Source organism: Chaetura pelagica, unplaced genomic scaffold, assembly GCF_000747805.2.
Source record: "Chaetura pelagica isolate M959 unplaced genomic scaffold, ChaPel_1.0 scaffold142, whole genome shotgun sequence".
NCBI lineage: Eukaryota > Metazoa > Chordata > Aves > Apodiformes > Apodidae > Chaetura > Chaetura pelagica.
Genome location: NW_009952973.1, coordinates 2,247,705 through 2,267,923, shown reverse-complemented (window position 1 = coordinate 2,267,923; position 20,219 = coordinate 2,247,705). Strand labels below are relative to the sequence as shown.

Below are 20,219 nucleotides of genomic sequence, written 5' to 3'. Positions count from 1 at the left end.
GTGAGATGTCCCTCCAATTTTTACTTTTTTCAGTCACTGACATCTAACATGAAACAGGTTACCAGGCATTTGAAGGAAAAACAGTGCTTTAAAGCAAAAGAGTAAGCCCTGCTCAGTTCTTCAGGAGAAACTGCTTGGCCTGCAGCTTCATAAGGAGGTTCATAGGATTGCAGTCCAAGGATTTCAGACTTCTCTTTGGTGTTGCCTTATTGTCATCTGCACATCAGCCAGCTGGCTTTAAGCAGATGCCTGCTTAATGTGTTGGCCATTTTGGATCTTCACACACCATGCACAAGGAGCTACCTGCCCACACAGGGTTTCAATTCCATTTCCAAGGCTGGGCACCCACAAGCAAGGCTCTGCAGCACAGGATTTCAGAAAAATTATGTTATCCTCTGAATCTAAGACACAATTTGTCAAGCTAGTGTCCTGCATCATTTGTAAAAACTGGCTGATTAAATTAATAGTTTTTCATTGAAACAAAACATGCATCTTACTTTGTGTTTAAGGCCATAATTCACTTCCAGTTCCATAAGCAGCACGCTCTTTCGCACATTTAAAGTCTTCTGGAGTTCATCAAAAGTGGAATGAATATCATCTACAATGCTAGCCTTTTGGTTGGTTAACTGGTGTATGATTTCAGATATAAAATGAAGTGCTGAGTCGATCTCTGGAAGCCTGAGGGAGGGATTAAATTACAAAGATTGCTGTTTCAAAAGTTATTAATCATTGGCCCTTGCCCTGATATCTTTTGATGAAACCATCTCATCAGCACGCTCTCTTTAAACTCACTCATTTCCCAGAAATGTATTCCTTTTACAACCACGTGGTGGTTTTGGTCTGATAAAATAAGGCTAAACTAAGGCCCTCCCTTGTGGAAATCCATTAGACTTTAGGCGTTTCCAACAGGGAGGACTTAGATTCTCTATCCTTTATGCAAATGTACCTACTCAGGAAGATATAGCTAGATCTACCCCCCTGTTTTTTTGTGTTTGGTTTGGGGGGGGGTTGTTTTTGTTTGGTTTGTTGTTTTTGTTTTGGTTTTAGCTTTTTTGCCACATTAATGTTTATACTCGTCTTTTGAACATCCATTGAGCATATATTTATAATGAAATTAATAACTGGCTACTTCTTTTCTCCTTAGAATTTTATGTTCTTCTTTGGAGAGGATTTCAGAAAAATTATGTTATCCTCTGAATCTAAGACACAATTTGTCAAGCTAGTGTCCTGCATCATTTGTAAAAACTGGCTGATTAAATTAATAGTTTTTCATTGAAACAAAACATGCATCTTACTTTGTGTTTAAGGCCATAATTCACTTCCAGTTCCATAAGCAGCACGCTCTTTCGCACATTTAAAGTCTTCTGGAGTTCATCAAAAGTGGAATGAATATCATCTACAATGCTAGCCTTTTGGTTGGTTAACTGGTGTATGATTTCAGATATAAAATGAAGTGCTGAGTCGATCTCTGGAAGCCTGAGGGAGGGATTAAATTACAAAGATTGCTGTTTCAAAAGTTATTAATCATTGGCCCTTGCCCTGATATCTTTTGATGAAACCATCTCATCAGCACGCTCTCTTTAAACTCACTCATTTCCCAGAAATGTATTCCTTTTACAACCACGTGGTGGTTTTGGTCTGATAAAATAAGGCTAAACTAAGGCCCTCCCTTGTGGAAATCCATTAGACTTTAGGCGTTTCCAACAGGGAGGACTTAGATTCTCTATCCTTTATGCAAATGTACCTACTCAGGAAGATATAGCTAGATCTACCCCCCTGTTTTTTTGTGTTTGGTTTGGGGGGGGGTTGTTTTTGTTTGGTTTGTTGTTTTTGTTTTGGTTTTAGCTTTTTTGCCACATTAATGTTTATACTCGTCTTTTTGAACATCCATTGAGCATATATTTATAATGAAATTAATAACTGGCTACTTCTTTTCTCCTTAGAATTTTATGTTCATTCTTTGGAGGACACTTGCATTTCTTATGGCCTCTGTTTCGTGAAAGACAGATAGGAATCTTTTACTCTTCTCTCTAATCTTTCATTGCATCACACACAATGGATGTTGTTCCTTACACTAGTCTCATTACCTCTGTTTTCTAGGTTAAGGACCATGGCACTAGCACATAAAAACATCTACTCTTGGTAATGCAGGAAGCCAGAGGTAGAAATGAAAACAGCAAATCATCAGTGGAGTCTCCATACCTTTTGTTCACAGCATCTAACTGGACTTGGAGGGAAGCCTTGTGTTGCTCCACCACATCCTTGAGCGGTACCGTGGGATGCTCTGCATGTTCTCCCTCTGTGCACTCCCGGCACATGGCGGTCTCACAAGACTGGCAATAAAACTCCATCACCTGGAAAGGTAGTGCACAACTCTGAAACATGGCAGCAGTAACATCACTCAAAACACTTCTGACAGGGTCTTGAACTCATTACCAAGCTCTGAGAAGTTTCTCCTTTCTTAGACACCCATAATTTACTGCCTAAAAGATAGCTGTTATTCTTACATATTTCATATCAAAATGCTGGTTTAAATGCATTTTATTGTATCAAAAAGTGTCACAACAGCAGCCTGAGGAACACAATGATGGATTTCAAGGCTGGCCCTATCATCATCTTTATCCTGTGTCATAGTAAGTTTTGGTGTCTTTCTCAAGTACTCTGTGAAACAACTCAAAATACCAGGGCATTCAAAGTCCCCTCTCTAACTCAATCCTTCATCTCCCCAGAGGATCTGCCAAAGAAAGTGTAAACTCATAACAGGGCCACCCACAGAACATGAACTTGATGGAGCTCACCAAGCAGCATATTTATTTGCTAGAGAAAAGCACCCTCAATGAACCAATGTGCTGCAGGGAGAGATCTCCATATCCCATTACTAATCCCTTAAAACCATCAAACACTCATATCTGAGATTATAATAAGAGTGCTGATCTACACTTGAAGGAGTAGGAGATTTCAACCTGTTATGCATCCCGTAAGATGTTGTATGGATATAAAAAAGGTATGTACATGTAATAAATACCCCAAATTCTGAATATATTAATGAAAGAAAAGAAATACAAAAGTACTGTTCCCAAAATCATACATTAGTGAATATAATGCACACATATATATGAATTCAGCACGAGACTTTCTTTTACAGCTGGGAAGTCCTTAAGCACAAAGGACTTACTATAAGTATATAAGGAAGCTTGTAGTATATGCTTCAAAGCAAGACACTGGCAACTCTCTTGCATTCAGAACATGGCATCACAGTCTTGAATAACTCCACTTCTGGCACTCAAACCAGGTGCACAAAGACAGTTGTGCTGGAGATACTGATTGACAACAAGATAGTTGTGTAGAACTGGCTGTTTTCAGGTGAGCAGAGGGACTTGTAACAGCACTGTGCAAAGTAGCTGGCTGCTCCAAGACATTTTGAGAATTAGGAGGGAGAAGTAAGAACCGTGATTTACATGTGGCTGCTAGCATTAATAGGGATTTTTCTCTGGTAAGCTCCTTTCCATCTTATTCCCATTCTTCCCTCTTATCTCAATTCACACAATAGGTATTCATATGTAGTGAGGGTTTAAGTCACTTGTTGTTCATTTGTGTAAGCCACTTTGGAGAAAATTTAAAAGCTGTTCTAAATAAACTGTGTAAGACCAAATATATAATCAGCAAGGGGAAATAAAAAAATAAAAAAAATGTAGACCTTCTAAACAGTGATGGCTCTCATCAACACTACTCCAGTCACTATGAATTTAGCAGTTTCACAGTTGTAGATCCTGTGAGACCTGACAATTAACTTACGTAGGCACTAAGATGTGATGCAGTCTTACAGTGCTTAGAGGAGAGTTAGACAGAGTTTAGAATATAAAATCTTTTCAAAGGCTTCAAAAATTTGCAACAAGAAACAACCAAAAGGAACAATATTTTATTAGGAAACTCTTAAGTCTTTTCATATGGTTGAAAAAATTATTTTCCTTCAAATGAATGTCAAAAGTTTGTCTTTCTGCCTCTCCATAATGTAATGTTTAGGTTCAAGATATTTAAGCAAGCCCTTTACTTATTCAATATTTTTGTCTTTGTATACAACTATTACAATAATATTTGGTATATTAAAGTTTAGCCTAATCATCTATCACAAAATCATAGAATGCTGGATTGGAAGGGACCTCAGGGATCATCTGGTCCAACATTTCTAGGTAGGAAGACAGTTTAGAGGCAGTGGCTGACCTTGCCAAGCTGAGCCTTAGAAGTGTTCAGTGTTGGGGAATCCACCACTTCACTGGGGACATTATTCCAAAGTCTGACTGACTGTTCTGATGTCCAATTGGCATCTCCCCTGGAGTAACTTGCACCCATTATCCCTCATCTTTGTCATGTGACTCCTTATAAAAAGGGAGATTCCATCTTCTCTGTAGCCACCTTTTCAGTACTGGAACATGGCAATAAGGTCTCCTCTAAGTCTTCTTTTCCTCAGGCCTTTCCTCTCTCCCCTCAGTGGCTAACATGGACATCACTTTTTGTGATATTCCCAGAAAGCTTTTCATTATAACCAGTTTGCTTTACAAAACACCTCAGGAGAAAAAAAAAAAAAAAAAAAAAAGAAGTTTGCCTGAACCCTTCCTTTCCAGATTGAAAGGAGCTCTTGGACAGGATATATTACAGCATCTGACACAGGCTTCAGCTGTATTTCCACTGAAGTCAACAATAATATTTCCATCAGCTGTAATGAAATGTGAATTAATACCCACAGAATCACAGAATCACAGAATCCTAGGAGTTGGAAGGGACCTCGAAAGATCATCTAGTCCAACCCCCCTGCCAGAACAGGGTCACCCAGAGCACATCACACAGGAACGTGTCCAGGCAGGTTTTGGATGTCTCCAGTGAAGGAGACTCCACAGCCTCTCTGGGCAGCCTGTTCCAGTGCTCTGTCACTCTCACAGTAAATAAGTTTTTTCTGATATTCACATTGAACCTCCTATGCTCTAGTTTGCACCCATTACCCGCTAGTTCTGAAATCCTATCCACTAACTCCCGCCTTAATACAGAGAAGTATATTTCAGCACAATGATCTAATTAGAGCCCCATGCATATCTTCACTACTGCAATTTAACTGAATTTACAGAAAAATTTTAATTTGCATAATCAAGGACACAGGTAATTCTGAATTAGATTTCACAAAACCAAAACACACTCATCTCAGCTCCTCAAAGTTCAGTTCTCAAGAATAAAAAGCTTTCATCAAACACAAGTCCTCCTTATGTAAAATCACATTGTTCATCCTCTACATTTGTTTGAATTAGAACAGCAGTCCAGAGAAAAAGGATGCGTCTGCTCTTTGCCAGCCATCTTCCTCATGTTACACACATGCTTAATGCCTCTGTCCCAGGGCTAATGTGTACTTTAGCTTTATATGTTTTGGCTTTTAGAAGAATATATGTTTGGATTACCTGAGGGCACTTCTCAGATATCTGCCAAAATTTATAATGTGGCCTTTTATTCTCCCTAGCCATAGCTTTTGCCTTATCCATGAAGTAAATCCAAAAACTTTAAGAAAATTTTTCAAGAAGTTTATAAGGCTTACATGACTTAAACACACCAGACTTACATAAAAGTGAACCATGCAAATCCCTTGTATGAATTTCCAATTCAGTCAGATATGATTGTATCAGTCATGCTATTGCTTCCTAGCTATATTAAATGCTCCTTGTGAGGCAGAATAAAATTTCACCAGCAGTGAGCTCAGTTTATTAGTTCTAATGCTCATTAAGCACCTAACTGACATTATGAATTTTGTATCTAGCCTCAATGGCACACTGAATATGACAGAGTACAGAAAAAAATAATTCTATTTTAATGGGATACACAAATAAGTGACATGGTGGAAAGTACAGAGGTGAAGAGAAAAACACAAGATTCAAAAGATATGTTCTTAAGTCATTTAATCAAATAGCTGCTTTTGTATTTTTCTAAGAGAAGCATACAAGCAGTGAGCGATGCTTGCACAAGTTCAGAAAATGTTTTTCTGGACAAGATCTTATACCTCTCAAGTTGCCAGGTTGTTCTATGATCTTCTGAGAAAAAGTTAGTCAGAGATAAGGCATTCCCTCTTGTTACAAGTGTTTCATTTAATATTGGGTATGCTTATGCTCTCTTGTTACGCTCTATAGGCAGAAAATACACTGCACCTGTAAAAGCATGGACCTGAGCCTCTGGACTGGTTTTCACTTCGAATTCAAGTAAAGCTCAAGCATGGACTTTTCAGGATGGGTGACTGCAAAAAGGCTACACCACTCATTACATATTGTGAAGTAATGGATGTACGATTTCACAGTTTTCTCTGTCTTGGCTGTTTTACCTGGTTCCCAAATGATTACAAACCAATGTTTCCAAAGAAGGGTGCTTATATCCAACAAGAGCTGCAGGTGTCTAGCAGCTGAGAATACAGCCAGTTTACTTTTAATGTGTAGATAGAAGATAAGAATCTTAGGTTGAAAAGTTCCATAACATGTATGCCCTACTACCCATATTACATATGTTTAACAAGAACATACATGTGCTCTGTGCTGGGTGAAGCACTTGCTTATAGTTCAATCATAGGAAAACATCTCTCATGTTAAGATCCTACAAGCTAAGTTTCGTTTTTGGTAAGAATACACACAACAAAGTCGCCACAACAGAGAATGGGAGGATGCGCACAGAAGGAATAGAATGCACACACATGTATGGAAAATACGAGTAGTGAGAATAAGAGACCAATAGGAAGGGAAAGTTATCTAAACTGCATGGCCTGAGGAAGGCTAAGTTACAAGAAGACAGGTAAGCCAATGAGAAAATATCTGTGCATCAGTTCCTCTCTGATTTTAGTCAGAGAGGTTTAAATCCAGCATGGCTGGAGAGATTGAAAAAAGCTTGTTTAAACAGAAAATTTTCCCAAAGGAATAAAAAGAAAATATGTTCATACTTAAATGAAATATACTTGCTGCAAATTTTTCTCTTGATAATAAAAATACAATGGGACTGACTCTACCCCAAGCAATACATAAAAACTGTGAAGGCATTCTCCTCCAACTCCCACCTCAATCCTCTCTCACTCCCTGAAGCCCCCAGCAAAGCTGCTGGCAGCCAGGCACCTGCCACATGGAGCCCTCAGGCTGTGTTCCCATGAAGCCAGCAAAAGCCCATTTTCTCAGTCAGGGGTAAGGTGCCCAGCACCCTGCCCTGGGTGCCCTTCCCTTCAGCCAGACCCACCTGGCCAGCCTCACACAGCTCTCCCCAAAGCTTATCTCAGCTCCTCCCATCAGGACTAATATGTGCAATTTAGCTTTTAACTTCCAAGCTCATGGCACTTTAAATAAGAGTCATCCTCAGCCTGTCCCCAACCCTCCCAGATACTTAACAAATCAAAAAGATAATCCTGTCATGCACTACTCAGCTTCCTGTAAGGCACACCGTGTTTCATGGCAAGCCTACTAGGTTTGTTTTAGAGGTCTTACAAACTCACCTTTCCCTAGAAAGGAGTCCTCAGAGAGGTCTACGGTGACGTATTTTTAACTGTAGGCAAACCAGTTTTTTTCTAAGTACTCCCAAAGTATCATGAGCTGATAATGTAAAATGCAAAACAAATAACACTTTCATTTTTACTTTTTTTCTGCATTTCACAACCAGATGGCTCCTATCACAATTGCTATATCAGAAAAAAAAACTATGTTTCATTTTAAGGAGAAGCAATAAAATGCAAATAAAAACTAGGAATGTATTAATCAGTAACCACTACACACACATAGGTATACACCAAAAAAAAAAAAGTTACACCAGTTATTCATTAATCAGAGTGGACAGCAAATCAGTTCTACAAGTCCACCTAATTGCAGTAGGTCAGTAAAGGCGAAGGAGCTCAGTGGCTTCTCTGTAAGAGTAAGCACTCCCTGTCAGCTGAATTATTCCTATGCAAATGATAAAGCTGAACTGAGGATCAAATAAAACATTCTCAGAAAGTGATCTTAAAATACAGATATGTATTTCTTGGCTTGCATAGAAGCACAACAGCATTCGGTTCACAACACAGCTTTGCAATGTGCTCTACTTACATGTTTGCATAAGCCTGGCTGTGAAACAGGAGCTGGTACGGCTACCATAAAGCCATACAGGTTAAAACTGAAAACTGTGAAGTAAGCAAAATTAGAGCTGTTCTTGTAGTAATTTGGAGATAGTTACTTAGTTGGGGATGCTGGGCAAAAGAGTAGGTTGGGGAAAAAAAAAAAACAAACAGCTTCCAAGAACTGATACCTGAGATGCACAAAACACTGCAGGATAAAGAGAAGCTCTCTTGTTTCTAGCCTGTGCTGACCCAAAGCATCCTGAGCTGGAACATCCTTTTCCTTGGCTCTATATTAATGTGCTCACATAGCTTTTGGTACTGCCTCTGTATGCAGGTCAGTTAAGCTTATAAGGTCCCTGCTGTATACTGCATAAACTAGTCCAGATGTTCTCACAGCAACAGTTGAGTCTAAAAGTATGAGAGCTATGGAAACCCATCCCAAAGAGGCAAAGGCACAAGGTTCAGCACTTGCAGGACAACAATTTTGACCAAATGTACCGAAAGTTAGAATCATACAAGACGATTGGTAAGACAAAATAATAGCCTGACTACTATTTAAGATGCTCCACTAAAAACATTCAAGTGAATTTTAAGAATCATTGGTCTCTTGTTGACATACTGCAAAATCAAAGAACTAGTGTGATTCCAATTCCCCCACTAACTTGTTAGAACAAAAAATATCCTTGACAAACCCAACCAGTCAGCACATCTCAGTAGCTGTACATATCACAGGAGTCCATCTCACTTACACTTCCATCATGATTGGGGCAGGAGAGTGGTTTGCCCGCAGCAACAGCAGTGACAGTCTCCAAGATGGACGACTCTTCAATGCTGTTGTCCGGCGTTCGTTGCAGGACATCCATCAGGTTGGTGATAAAGAAGTTGTTCTGGAGTGCAGAAACCCCTTTCTCTGGCAGAATAGAGGTCTGGCGGCACACAGGGCAAGAAAGGGTTAAGCTATGAGCTGGAATGTAATTCTGTAAGCACCTGTGGGTAAGGGAGGTGGAAGAGGAGAAAGAGAGAGGCAAAGTATCATCAAAGAGGGAAAAAACCTCCCTTCAGTTTAAGAAGGGGTTTGAAATAGTGCTAATCCTACTTATAAAAGGAAAGCTACATCACCAGGTCTCAGAAGTAAAAGGGGCTATGGGAATTTTTTTTTTCCCTTCAAATGTTTCTAGCTTTCCCACATGAAAAAAGTTCAATAAGCGGACATCATTATAAGGGTTATGTGCCTTTCTTTGCGATATTTGTGCAGAGAGGATTCATGCTTCCAGACATCTACTGCATCCTGCTCACAGGGTAGTAAAAATTATAAACTATCAGATAAAGTTTGACAGACATGAAAAAATTGCATCAAGTATTTGAGCCTGTGTCTTTAACTGAGTAACACGTGGTTGACCCTTCTCTTTCCAACAGAATCTCCTTTATTAACTTCTATTTGTGGGTTTAGTGTTTCAGAGCTAAAACCTGGTCCCAATGAAAGCAATGAAAATTTTTCCATTTATTTCAATTAGGAAAGTTATTTGGCAGTTAGCCAGAATCAACAGAGCCCTCTTTACTACTTAGAGAAGCATGTCCTGGGTTATCACAGTTTATGTTATACAGAGTTTTGGGGGAGATTTTGTTTGGGTTTGATTTTGGGGTGGAGGGGGGTAGAAAAATTGTATTTCACAGAATACAAATCTGACAGAAAAGTTCTGTGATCAAAAAGATGCAGCAGACTTGTCCAAGTGACTGGTAGTGCCACTTTTGGCCTTGGAAATCAAGGGGCAACTGCTGGGCATGCACTATCAAACGGTAATTGACAATTCAATATAGTTCCATAAGCACAAGGAGCTTTGCAGAATTAGATTTTTCAGGAGTCTAAAAGGGGAACAGTGCTACACCAAATTCCTCATGAGATGCCAACCAAGAAAGTGCTACACCAAGAAAGAGCTACACAGCTCTTACCCATTTCCAAGGGGTTTGCTAGCACCCCTCTTCATCCTCCCTTGGCAGCTCTCCTCCTCAGCCCCAGCAAGGGCTCTGTGAGAGAGAGCTTAGGCTTTGGACCTCAGCACTACACTTGGCAAAGTTCTTCCAGCCTTTCTCCATAACCAGATCAGTATAAGAGGATTACAGTGAAAACCAGAAGCTGACCTTAGAATATACACAGGAACTGAAGTAAAGAAACTTAAGACACAGTGTTGAAAATCTTGACTTCACTGACTTTAGTGAGAGTTTCACTACTAACTTCAGTAAAGTTGGGATTTTCTGTTCTTCTACAAAATACCATCTCATCTAATACACTCAGAAACCCACTATTTTTGCTGAACCTTGTGCAAGGTTTATTGTTTCTAGTTACAGACTAATCAGTATAAATTTGAGGTCCAAATTCTGACTTCCATCACCTTTCACAGTGTTGTAACTGTATGCATTAGTTTCACTGAATTTACTTTTTATTTATTCTTGCATAAAAGGAATGCATTGCAAATACTCTGCTTCTGTCTCTTCTTCCTGGCTGCCATAAATAGCAGTGTCTTTCCACATTCCTGCCTCTAGTGCCTTCCCAGACATTATGTGCCTTAACATGACAAGAGTAATGTCTCAGTCTACTAAAGGATGCAGAGTTGCATGCCTGTTGCAAGGCACAAATACGTAGTTATAAATATGAGAAAAGGACTTACCTCTCACAAAACGTGTGCAGGCAGGGAAGTACTTTGGGATTCTTGTAACGGTCCAGGCATATGCTGCAAATCAGAAACTGCTTGTCAATCTGACGGACCACAGGACTTGGGATGTTGGAGCCTTCACTGGCCATCCTAGACCACTGACATATGGGTCCTGTTCCCTTCTACCCTGCACAATGCTGGAGTGGGGTGGGGAAAAGAAAACAAAAAGAAAAAAAAAAAGAAAAGGCTTATAAACTCCATCAAATAACACAATCAACAACTAATTCACTCATGTTTCATCCTTATGCAGGAACTCATATTTCCATATAAAATCAAAAGTATTTAAGAATTTAACTTCTAAAATGGAATATCAGTTATGAGAACCTGAGAAACAGACAGTCCAGCCTACACCACCACACATATCACCTGTCTGAGCTGGCATTCTGGAAAGGCATGTTGCTTCTCGACTGAAAGAGCTGCAGAGCTGCCTGGTTTTAAAGAAATCCCACAGTAGAAATGTTCTTGTGCCAGTAGGTTCAGTCAGGGCTAACAAACATAGAATTTCTTAAATCTTGTCCTTGTTTGAGCCAGGATTAAGCCAATTCTTTTGTTACCGATTTTTTTTTTTTCTTCAGTGAACTCTCTTTTAAGCAGCACACTTGCTGAAATTGACAGCAAGTTTTCCAGCTGGTGGACTGATAACACCCAAATGTTTATAGCTACTGCTGGAGACCAAGGCCACTTTGCTCTACTTGTTGGATCTGCTGCTTTGAACACTAAAGGAGCAGAAGAATCATATCTACAACCCTCCTGCAGGGAGGAGCAGACTACACAGACAATCTAAAAGTGGCCAAATGGAGCATCCCAGACCACCATGTCATTCTCAGTATATATTCAGGGATCACAGAAGTCAAGTTCTTACATCCATGGCTGGCGCCCAGGGAGGACTCCATCTATCCATCTCCTTTGATCCCTAGGCCTGTGTGTTTGTGACCCCTGTACCTCTACCCTCAGCTCCTGTCTGCTCTTCTGGTAGCTCTGGAAGTTGTCCAGGATCTTCTCAGGACAGCCCAGCTCAGGTGGGTGCAGTGGGAGTTGCTGAGGCGGGGAAACATGTGAGGGGCGATAGGGGTTTTGCACATTCCTGCACATATTTGTGTATATATGTACATATTTTCTTTTATCACTACTATTTCATTAAAGCTGTCTAGTTTAGTTTTCAATCCGGAAGCCTCTCTCCTTATTCTCTGTCTCTTTTCCCTACCTGGGTGGGAGGGAGAGGGGATACAGAGCATTATTGTAATTTGTTTCATTGCCAGTCCTGTGTTAAACTGTGACATGTCTACAATACCAATTGCAAAGTACTTAAATTGGAACTGTACCAGCCAGTCAAGTGACAGAGCTTGAAAATGGTTCTAACAGGTTTTTTTCTCTTGTCAGTGCTGGCATTGCCAAAGATATGGTAGGTTAGGACTCCAGGAAGCTCCCCAGAAGGCACCTCCAGAACCTGCCAGTCCCTACAGGAGGAGTGCTCAAATTCTGCATCAGCAGTAGGGGTGAGGTAGGTGAAGTGAAAATCCTCATGATAAAAGAAACCAAGCAAAGAAGAGGCAACTGATAGCTGCTGAGAATCAGCAAAGGTAGGGTGAAGGATACACAAGGCATATCCAATAATAAATTCAAGAAAAATGGCAATCTAGGCAGAAAGGGTAGTAAGAATCATGTTTTTAGGACTGAAGACTTCTTAACCCTAGAATCTAAAGTATGAAATAGAAGGGTAAGGAAAATTCTACTGACTGACAGAATTTAAATTGCAGGTTAAAGGAACACCAGCAGGCTTGGAACTCCTCCAGTCCTAGAACAAGGCACAGGGAGAGAAACTCCTAGTCTCTTTTCAGCTGGATAAATGGATTACAGCCAACAGAATTATTACGTGGAAAGAGAAGACAGGGGAGGGAAAGGTAGGAAGCAACCTCAGGGAAAAGTAAACTGCTTGCTAAAATAGTTAAAGAAAACCTGACAGGCAAAGGCCCTGGCTGGGTGACCCAGCAAAAACCCCTCTCCATGAGCATTTCTAGCAGGCTGCAGTGCTGGGAAGTGCAGGCTGCTCCCCGGGGAATGACCACAGTGTCACAGCCCTTTCTCCCTGTCCTCCCTCACCCACAGTGAAACACAGGCTCCTCTTCCATGTGAGTGGGAACCCAGCCAGGCTCCTGCACTCCAGGTACACTCCTGAGGCAGTAACTACTTCCCTAAACATTTTTTGCCCCAGTCTGCAGTCATCCATTTCAGACAATTTGATATTTGGCTTGAGGGCAGTTCAGACTTCTCAAAACAGAAGTAACAAAGCCCACCTTAGTGCTGATGTCGCTCATTCAAAGGACACTCCATTCCACAATTATTTGCATGGTCTTTAGTATTTTATTGGCAGTGTTACATCAGATCTTCTTCCTGAGCTGAACGTGCTGCACACTAATCCGGCAGAGCTGAACTCATGCTTGTTCATCCTGAACTGTATATTTAGCCATACAGGTATGGTTTCCTTACTACATTGAACAAGTGGCCATTTCTACGATAATGACGGTGATTCTGGATTACACTGCACTGACTTCCATCACAACAGATACTGGGGGATCACCTCTGTGCTAGCAAATACAGCTCCATAAAGTTATTCACAATCAAAATAAGCAACAGAAGCAGTAACTGACATGCAATTCAATGAAAAACACTTATGGCAGGCCCTTTTGTTTCCTTTTTCCCAAGAATCTGCAAGAATAAAAATTGCTATAATACTCGTAAAATTACTTGTTCAAGATATAAAAATGCATTATTTCAGGATTGATAATTTGTTTCACTTTTTAAATTTCTTTCTCCAAAGATAAAATGTGAACATTACATTAAAAAAAATAATTTTACCTATTTGAATGCCACAAACCTTAGGAGATCAGTTAGGAACCTGTGTTACTTTTCAAAAGCTTGAGTTAAAAAATGGATTTACAAGAAGTAGAACCAAAGTATCTATCTGTCATAGAGTAGCAAGTGCAGACTATCAAATATGCATTAATGTATCCATGTATTTGGCAGTATAACACCCTGAACTTTGGTGATGTGTTTCAAATGAAAATTCATTTCACCACTGATGCGCCCTCCCACTCTGCCTACCCAAAATTTAGGGGTGGAGACCCAAACAAAACAGGCAAGATAAGCAGATGCAGGGAGATTTCTTTGATAAGAAGGACATCAATAAGTTATGAACCACAGAATTTTTTTTATAGACTAAGCACAGACTATTACCAAAACATTGTATTTAAGCTATGAAATAGCAGGTCTTCAATGAATGCTGCCTGTCATTTGTGGATGCCCCCTCCCTGGAAGGTTTCAAGGCCAGGCTGGATGGGCTTGAAGAAATCTGGTCTAGTGGGAGGTGTCCCTAACTATGCAGGGGGGTTGTAACTAGATTATCTTTAAGGTCCTTTCCAACCCAAAACATTCTGTGATTCTGTCATTCTATAATTTAACAGAAGAAAACTCTCTAGCAACCAGGTATTTTCTGTAATTTCATCTTTCCACCATCAAGTAGAGCTATATCAGTAAAAATAGTGTTTATACAGGAAAACTCCGGCTGCCTGAAAGATATCATATTGATTTCATCTGATTTTCATCTTAAGTCTTTCATATTCCCTCAATCCCATTGCAAAATCAGGTGATTCTTAGCATTTCATACACAAAGATCTTGTCGGCTACTTTAATCTTCATATGTTCACACTTTAAGCTTTGTTAATGAAAGAAACAATTAACAATTCAGAAATAAGTGCTTTCAACATTTGGTATTTTGTCTGGAATGCAGCAGGCCATGAGTGTTATCTATCCCTGTGCTTACATAAATCAGGTTTAAAACATGCACCTGAAAATGGATTTTCATCAGTACATTTCAAGCTTTGGCCTCTATCTGGTACAACTTTTCACACAAGTGGTTCATTTTAAAAATCTTTTTGAGTATTCAATTTCCTGGATTCTGCAGCCTCCCCAAGCCAACTCCACCTTTGGTGCAATTTTTATGAATATGATGATGTGATGTAGCTAACAAGGATGATTTTGCGCATTGACTCAATGAAAGCAACTGTACAATGAAAGACTGAGGAATAGCTGGAGATTTTAGATGATCCTTTTGAACTTGATCAAAGATACCTTTTATTCTGATTTACTGCAGTGCTAGCAGCAGTTCCTTAAAACAGCAACATTAAGTTTCAGATGCATTAGTAGTGGGAGATTTCACAAAGTAACACTATTTTTACAATAAAATCATTCTTTCTTGTAGTAGCATCTTCTGAGCTCGGAAACTGCAAGAGCACTTTCTGGAGGTTTGTTGTTCTATCTCACAATCTAATCAAGACTAGCTGAAACATGAGCTTTGAAAACAAGCCTGAGAAGCACTACTCTATGTATTCACACTTCATAATGGAAACATGCAAAGCCAAAGGTTTGTGAAGCATTGCACCAAACAAGACATAAAACCCCACCCGTTTCTCTATTAGAAGCACACACTGGAAGCATTGTTAAGGTTTGCTAAATCAAGTGCAGAAAAGGCTTCTGAAACATATACCCTTTGTCACCTCTTTGAGGCTCAAGGTTTGTTATCTTTCCAGTCACCCCAAAAACAACATTGTTCTTTTTCCTTCTGCCTGGAGATAGACTATCGATTTTCATTCAAAATACACTATACAGCAAAGAAAGGAGAAAGCAGTGGCTCTCTAAGCGAGGGGAAAGCCTTGTCCTGCTACACATGCAAGTCTTTGGGAACCAAAGTCAGGGTGTGGCCCCACCATATGAAAAGAACTTCCTATAGTATTTAAAAAGGGGTAAAAAAAAACCACGTTAGGGTACAGCAAATAATTCCAGAAGAGTTGTTTCAGATTAATAGAGCAATGTAATAGGAAAGTGTAACCTTTCTACAGGCATCTTCAAATGAGCTCTGGAATTCCTCAAAAGTGACCGAATTCTCTATTCGTTTCTGTGGCCTGGCCGAGAAAAAGCTGTTTGGAAAACTTAGAATTGACTGGTAAATTCCCAGGATTTGTTCCTAGAAGAGCAGAATTCTCTGTTGCTGATAGACTGCTATCACTGAACTCCACCCATCCAGAGCTGCAAGTAGCCTGAAAGTACAGCCTAAGGAGAACAAATTGCTCACAGCTGGTTCATCCTCTTCTTATCAATAGTATTCACAACCCAGAGGGTCTATTGATGTATTATGAATGAATAGGTTTCCAATGGCAATGTCTCCAAAGGATCGGTTAGGCCTTGAGAGCTACAAGAAAGGTTGGGGAACCTCAATAATGTTGCTTCACAGAGTTGGGGCTGGGGTTTAAAAGTCCTTAAAATAGATACATCGCCTGTCCACAGTCTTGAGGAATAGCGAACAGATTCAAGACATTTCTAGCAGCTGACCCAAAATTAGCTGATACAGAACACACCAAGCAAATTAATAATCATAACTGCCACACAGTCCACTTGTGTAAAAGGCTTGATAAGCTAGATTTGCATTCCTTTCTCTCCCACTCTTGCAATCAGCTTGGTGCCTTGTTTAAAACACAGCAACCCTGTTCATTCTTACAGCATGCAGAAGCATAATGGAACAATCGGGGGCTGAAACAGAAGGAGCAACCCAGCAGGAGCCACCAGGAATAACAGTCAGCAAACTTGAGCATTTCAGACCTACCCATCTTTGTAGAAAAATAGCTTAATCAGTGCAGTGCTGAGGATAAAATCCTTGCAGGGATGGAGCTGCAGTTCCGCAGTAATCCAAACGAACAAACCATCATCTGTTAATATTTCAAGCCTCACGCATAGAACTGTTTAAGAATCCCTATCACAGCACAGCCGTTATTAGACGCACAATGTATTTTGTGCTCTGAGCAAGGTTGCTCCATTCCACGAAGAGGACAGGTGGAAAGAAAAATGGAAGAATAAGAGGAGGCCCAGTGGAGTCGTCATGAATTATCTTTTTTTCCCCCTCAGGTCATTCACGAGGGGAGACCCCTTCAGGATTCAAACCAATCAATCTTTATTTAAGCACATCTTTTTCTCACTCAGCCTGTGTGGAAAGACTGCAGCAAATGGTGCAAGGGATTGTGGGATAGGGATGCAGCAAAGAGCTGCAGTGAGATTCGCTGGGTTGGGTTTTTTTTCCTCCCTACTCAGCAATCAGCTGTTCCGAGGCTCCGCGCAGGGCCATTCAATTTGGGCACCAGAATGTTATTACAGGATTAGCAGGCGGAGACAGCTACCGCTGTGCATCTGGCATGTCAATGCAGCTAAGAAATACATATGCCAATATCACTCGGAAATCAGAGAAAGGATTTAACTCTGAAGGGGAGAGTAAATATTACGTAACATCCATTACTAGGACAGTTGCCACCGATGAAACGAAAGCACTTTTGTTTATAACAGGGATAAAGATTAACACTTAATGATTCCACCCTGATTTTTCCAGGGCTCAGAGTATTTCAGGGAACACAATTCTCCTCTGCGTCAACTTTCAGCAAGAACAAAAGATCCCAAAAAAGCTCTTTGTCTCTCCAAATGTTTAAAGAAGAAGCAAAGAACCTCTTCAGAAAGCTGTGCTACTGACACACAAACCAGCAGCAGTTTTTTTCCACTAAGGGGCTGTGTATTTGGTCTGACTCAGACTTAAGTCAAATATTTAAGGCAGCAATTAGTAGACTCATACTCACAGAATGTGAGAATCAAAGCTCACATTCTGTTCAAATTTTGTACAAACACTAATGCAGAGGTATATTCTACTAGCTAAGATATTTACTTGTTTAAAAAAAAAAAAAAATCACAGATCAATTCAGATTTTACTAGGCTGTTACCAAAGGAAATAAAAATAAATTAGGTACCTGGCATTTTTCAGCTATGCAGAAAAGTTTGCTAATAAGATGCTTGTGAATACACAGACACTACTGAAGTAAAGCAACATAGAATTAGCTTTGTCTTTCAGTATAACAGCTGGTGGTTTTTGCATACAAGGTAGTATTTGCATCTCTAAATACAGTGTATCTTTTCTTTTGAAAAAACAAATAATATGCAAGTATTTCAGCTAACTGAGGCTAACAAAGCTTCCTACAAATAAAAGGACACAAAGGTTCATTTGCATCAAGAAGAAAAAATGTTGGATCTAAATACTGCCTGTGCTAGTGTGATTTAATTAGGACAAATATAGATGTTTTAAAAGTTTAAACTCTTGTTCTGAACTCTTTAGACACAATTTCCAGAATATTGTATTCATTACATTCTTGGACTGAAGAGGTAAGTAGTATTAATAATCATTCAGCATGACTGAAATTAATCTAAATTCCTGTTAAAAATACAGATGCTGTATCCATAATTTACTTTCCACTTGGCAAGCATTTAGCCAGATTGGGTTTATACATCAGGCAGATCCAGCCTGTTTCCCTGGGTAATACCCACAGGGTGAAAGCATGTTGTAATCCAGTTTATAACCTGAAATGAAACATCAGACATTGTGGGTGCTTGTGCCAAAATACTGCTCCTCTGGTTCCCTCAACATGTGCTGAACACTGTTGAAGAGAGAGAACAATGTGTGTTTCATTTTAGCACCAACATTGAGCAGGTCTGAAGAAGCAAGCATCTGCACAGCAGGATCCACAGTTTAAAAAAGGCCAGAGATTTCAGCCACATTTTTGGAGGGGTGGTTTTTTTATGTTTGGTTGGGTTTTCTTCGTTTTCTTTTTAAACTGTCTAGAGAAGCCCCATTACAAAAAGCAAGCAATGTATTTCATTCCCAGGACAGGGAGATCCAAAGCCTTTTGTTTCAGCCACTGGAACAAAGACACACTTAAAACAAAAATCAAGAGAAAAAATTCAGGAGTGTCACCCCCAGAACCGAGGTGGCAGACTCTCAGATAGAAGCATGCAGTCATCATGCAGCTGCTTGATCTTCCCTGGTTCTTTCAAGCAGCAAATGTAATTACACTAGAACAGAATTACAAGTATTGCTCAAATTATTATTTCCATTTACAGTCGGTAGTAAGGACTACATACCCCTAGAATTCAAACCAGTCCAGTAACATACCTCATGGTGAAAGGAGACTGCAGAACTCACAGCTGCAGCCACTCTCACAGGGATCTACACCTCCAAATGAGAGATGGCTTCAAAGTGCAGTTCTCTTATAATTAACTTGAAGAAGCTGCCTGCTGACAATGAACTTGATATTCTGCAAATAATTTTGCTTCTTCAAAATAATAAAAATGTGGTACTGTGGCAAGGAAAATGAGAAAAATTCATAGCATTTCCCTTGAGATTTCTGTTCTTAACATGTTGAATGTTGGTATGTGGGCTTCTTCACCTGAATGAAGAGGAAATGGATTTGCAGCCCAGTGAACAGTCTTGCACTTTACCCCCATAGCAGTTACTACCAGTTTGTTTCAAATAGTTTTATTGTATGTGCATGTCTTTGACCTGGGAGATGGGAGTGGAGGTTGTTGTTATATGCTGGGTTTTGTTTATTTTATTTTGTTTATTACATGCCATGTAAAAGGCATGGGTTTTGAATAATTTACTGTTTTCCCTGTTCCAAACACAACCTGAATTAATATTCTTAAGGACACCATAAATAGTAAGTTACAAAAAAACCCCACAGCTAATTTACAGACCGTGGGTAGACATTGGTATATCCTTCCTTAATATTAAATTAATCATCCCATAAGAATGGATGGGTTGTTACAGCCATTGCCCAGCTCCATGTCCTTAATTTGACCCTGGCTCCAGGAAAGCTAGTGGGGTGAAACAACCAAGCTATGTCATTGTGGGCCCATGCTCACACCAGGAATCAAGGAGCCTTTGTCATCATCACAAGGCACCTTTGCCTTTCCTCACTGCAGCTGTGCATCCATGCAGATCCAGCAGCTCCTGCAGAGCAAATGCCACTTCCAGCCCTTACTCCGCATTCTCCAGTAGGCCAGGCTGTACCTCACATGGGCTGGGAGAGCCACAGCTTCCTCCCACTGTGGGCTTGTAGCTAGAGGGCATGTCTGCCCTGAAAAACTCTGCTAGGGCCTGGTTCCTCCCCACCAGCCACAGCCTGAAGCCACAATTACTCCCCCGTCTTGTGATCCAGTGGAACAGATGCTTTTCCTTGAAGCTTGTGACCGAATACAAGGCTTGTCATAGCCTGGGAGGCAAAGAACTTGAAAAGTTTGCCTGGGATGTAATACTGGGCTGCTGGAGACCTTCCCAGCTCCCTGAGCACCCATCCTCCTATCCCTTTGGCACCATATTCTATCTCCTTCTGCAGCACACCTGCAGCCAGGCTGCCACAGCCTGGCCTCCCTGCTCAGCCAAGCCCAAGCTTGGCTGATGTGACTGCTCTCCCTGCCTGTCCCCAACACTGATGTTGCAAGTCAGGCAGCAACAAACAAACTCCTTTTCTCCCCTCTGTGTTATTCTCTTT

General features: G+C 40.3%; 1 protein-coding gene across 2 annotated transcripts in view; it reads right to left on the bottom strand.

Moving 5' to 3' along the window:
• Nucleotides 1-16,788, bottom strand: part of TRIM2 (tripartite motif containing 2) — a 42,029-nt gene extending 25,241 nt beyond the window's left edge. For both annotated transcript variants that reach the window (XM_009995894.1, XM_009995895.1), the window contains exons 1-5: nucleotides 16,463-16,788; nucleotides 10,762-10,943; nucleotides 8,845-9,082; nucleotides 2,203-2,354; nucleotides 1,296-1,476 (exon numbers count right to left, since the gene is read on the bottom strand). In XM_009995894.1, coding sequence (XP_009994196.1) covers nucleotides 1,296-1,476; nucleotides 2,203-2,354; nucleotides 8,845-9,082; nucleotides 10,762-10,895 — 705 coding nt within the window. In that variant the 5' untranslated portion in view covers nucleotides 10,896-10,943; nucleotides 16,463-16,788. The remainder of the gene's footprint in view (nucleotides 1-1,295; nucleotides 1,477-2,202; nucleotides 2,355-8,844; nucleotides 9,083-10,761; nucleotides 10,944-16,462) is intronic.
• Nucleotides 16,789-20,219: the final 3,431 nt, after the last annotated feature.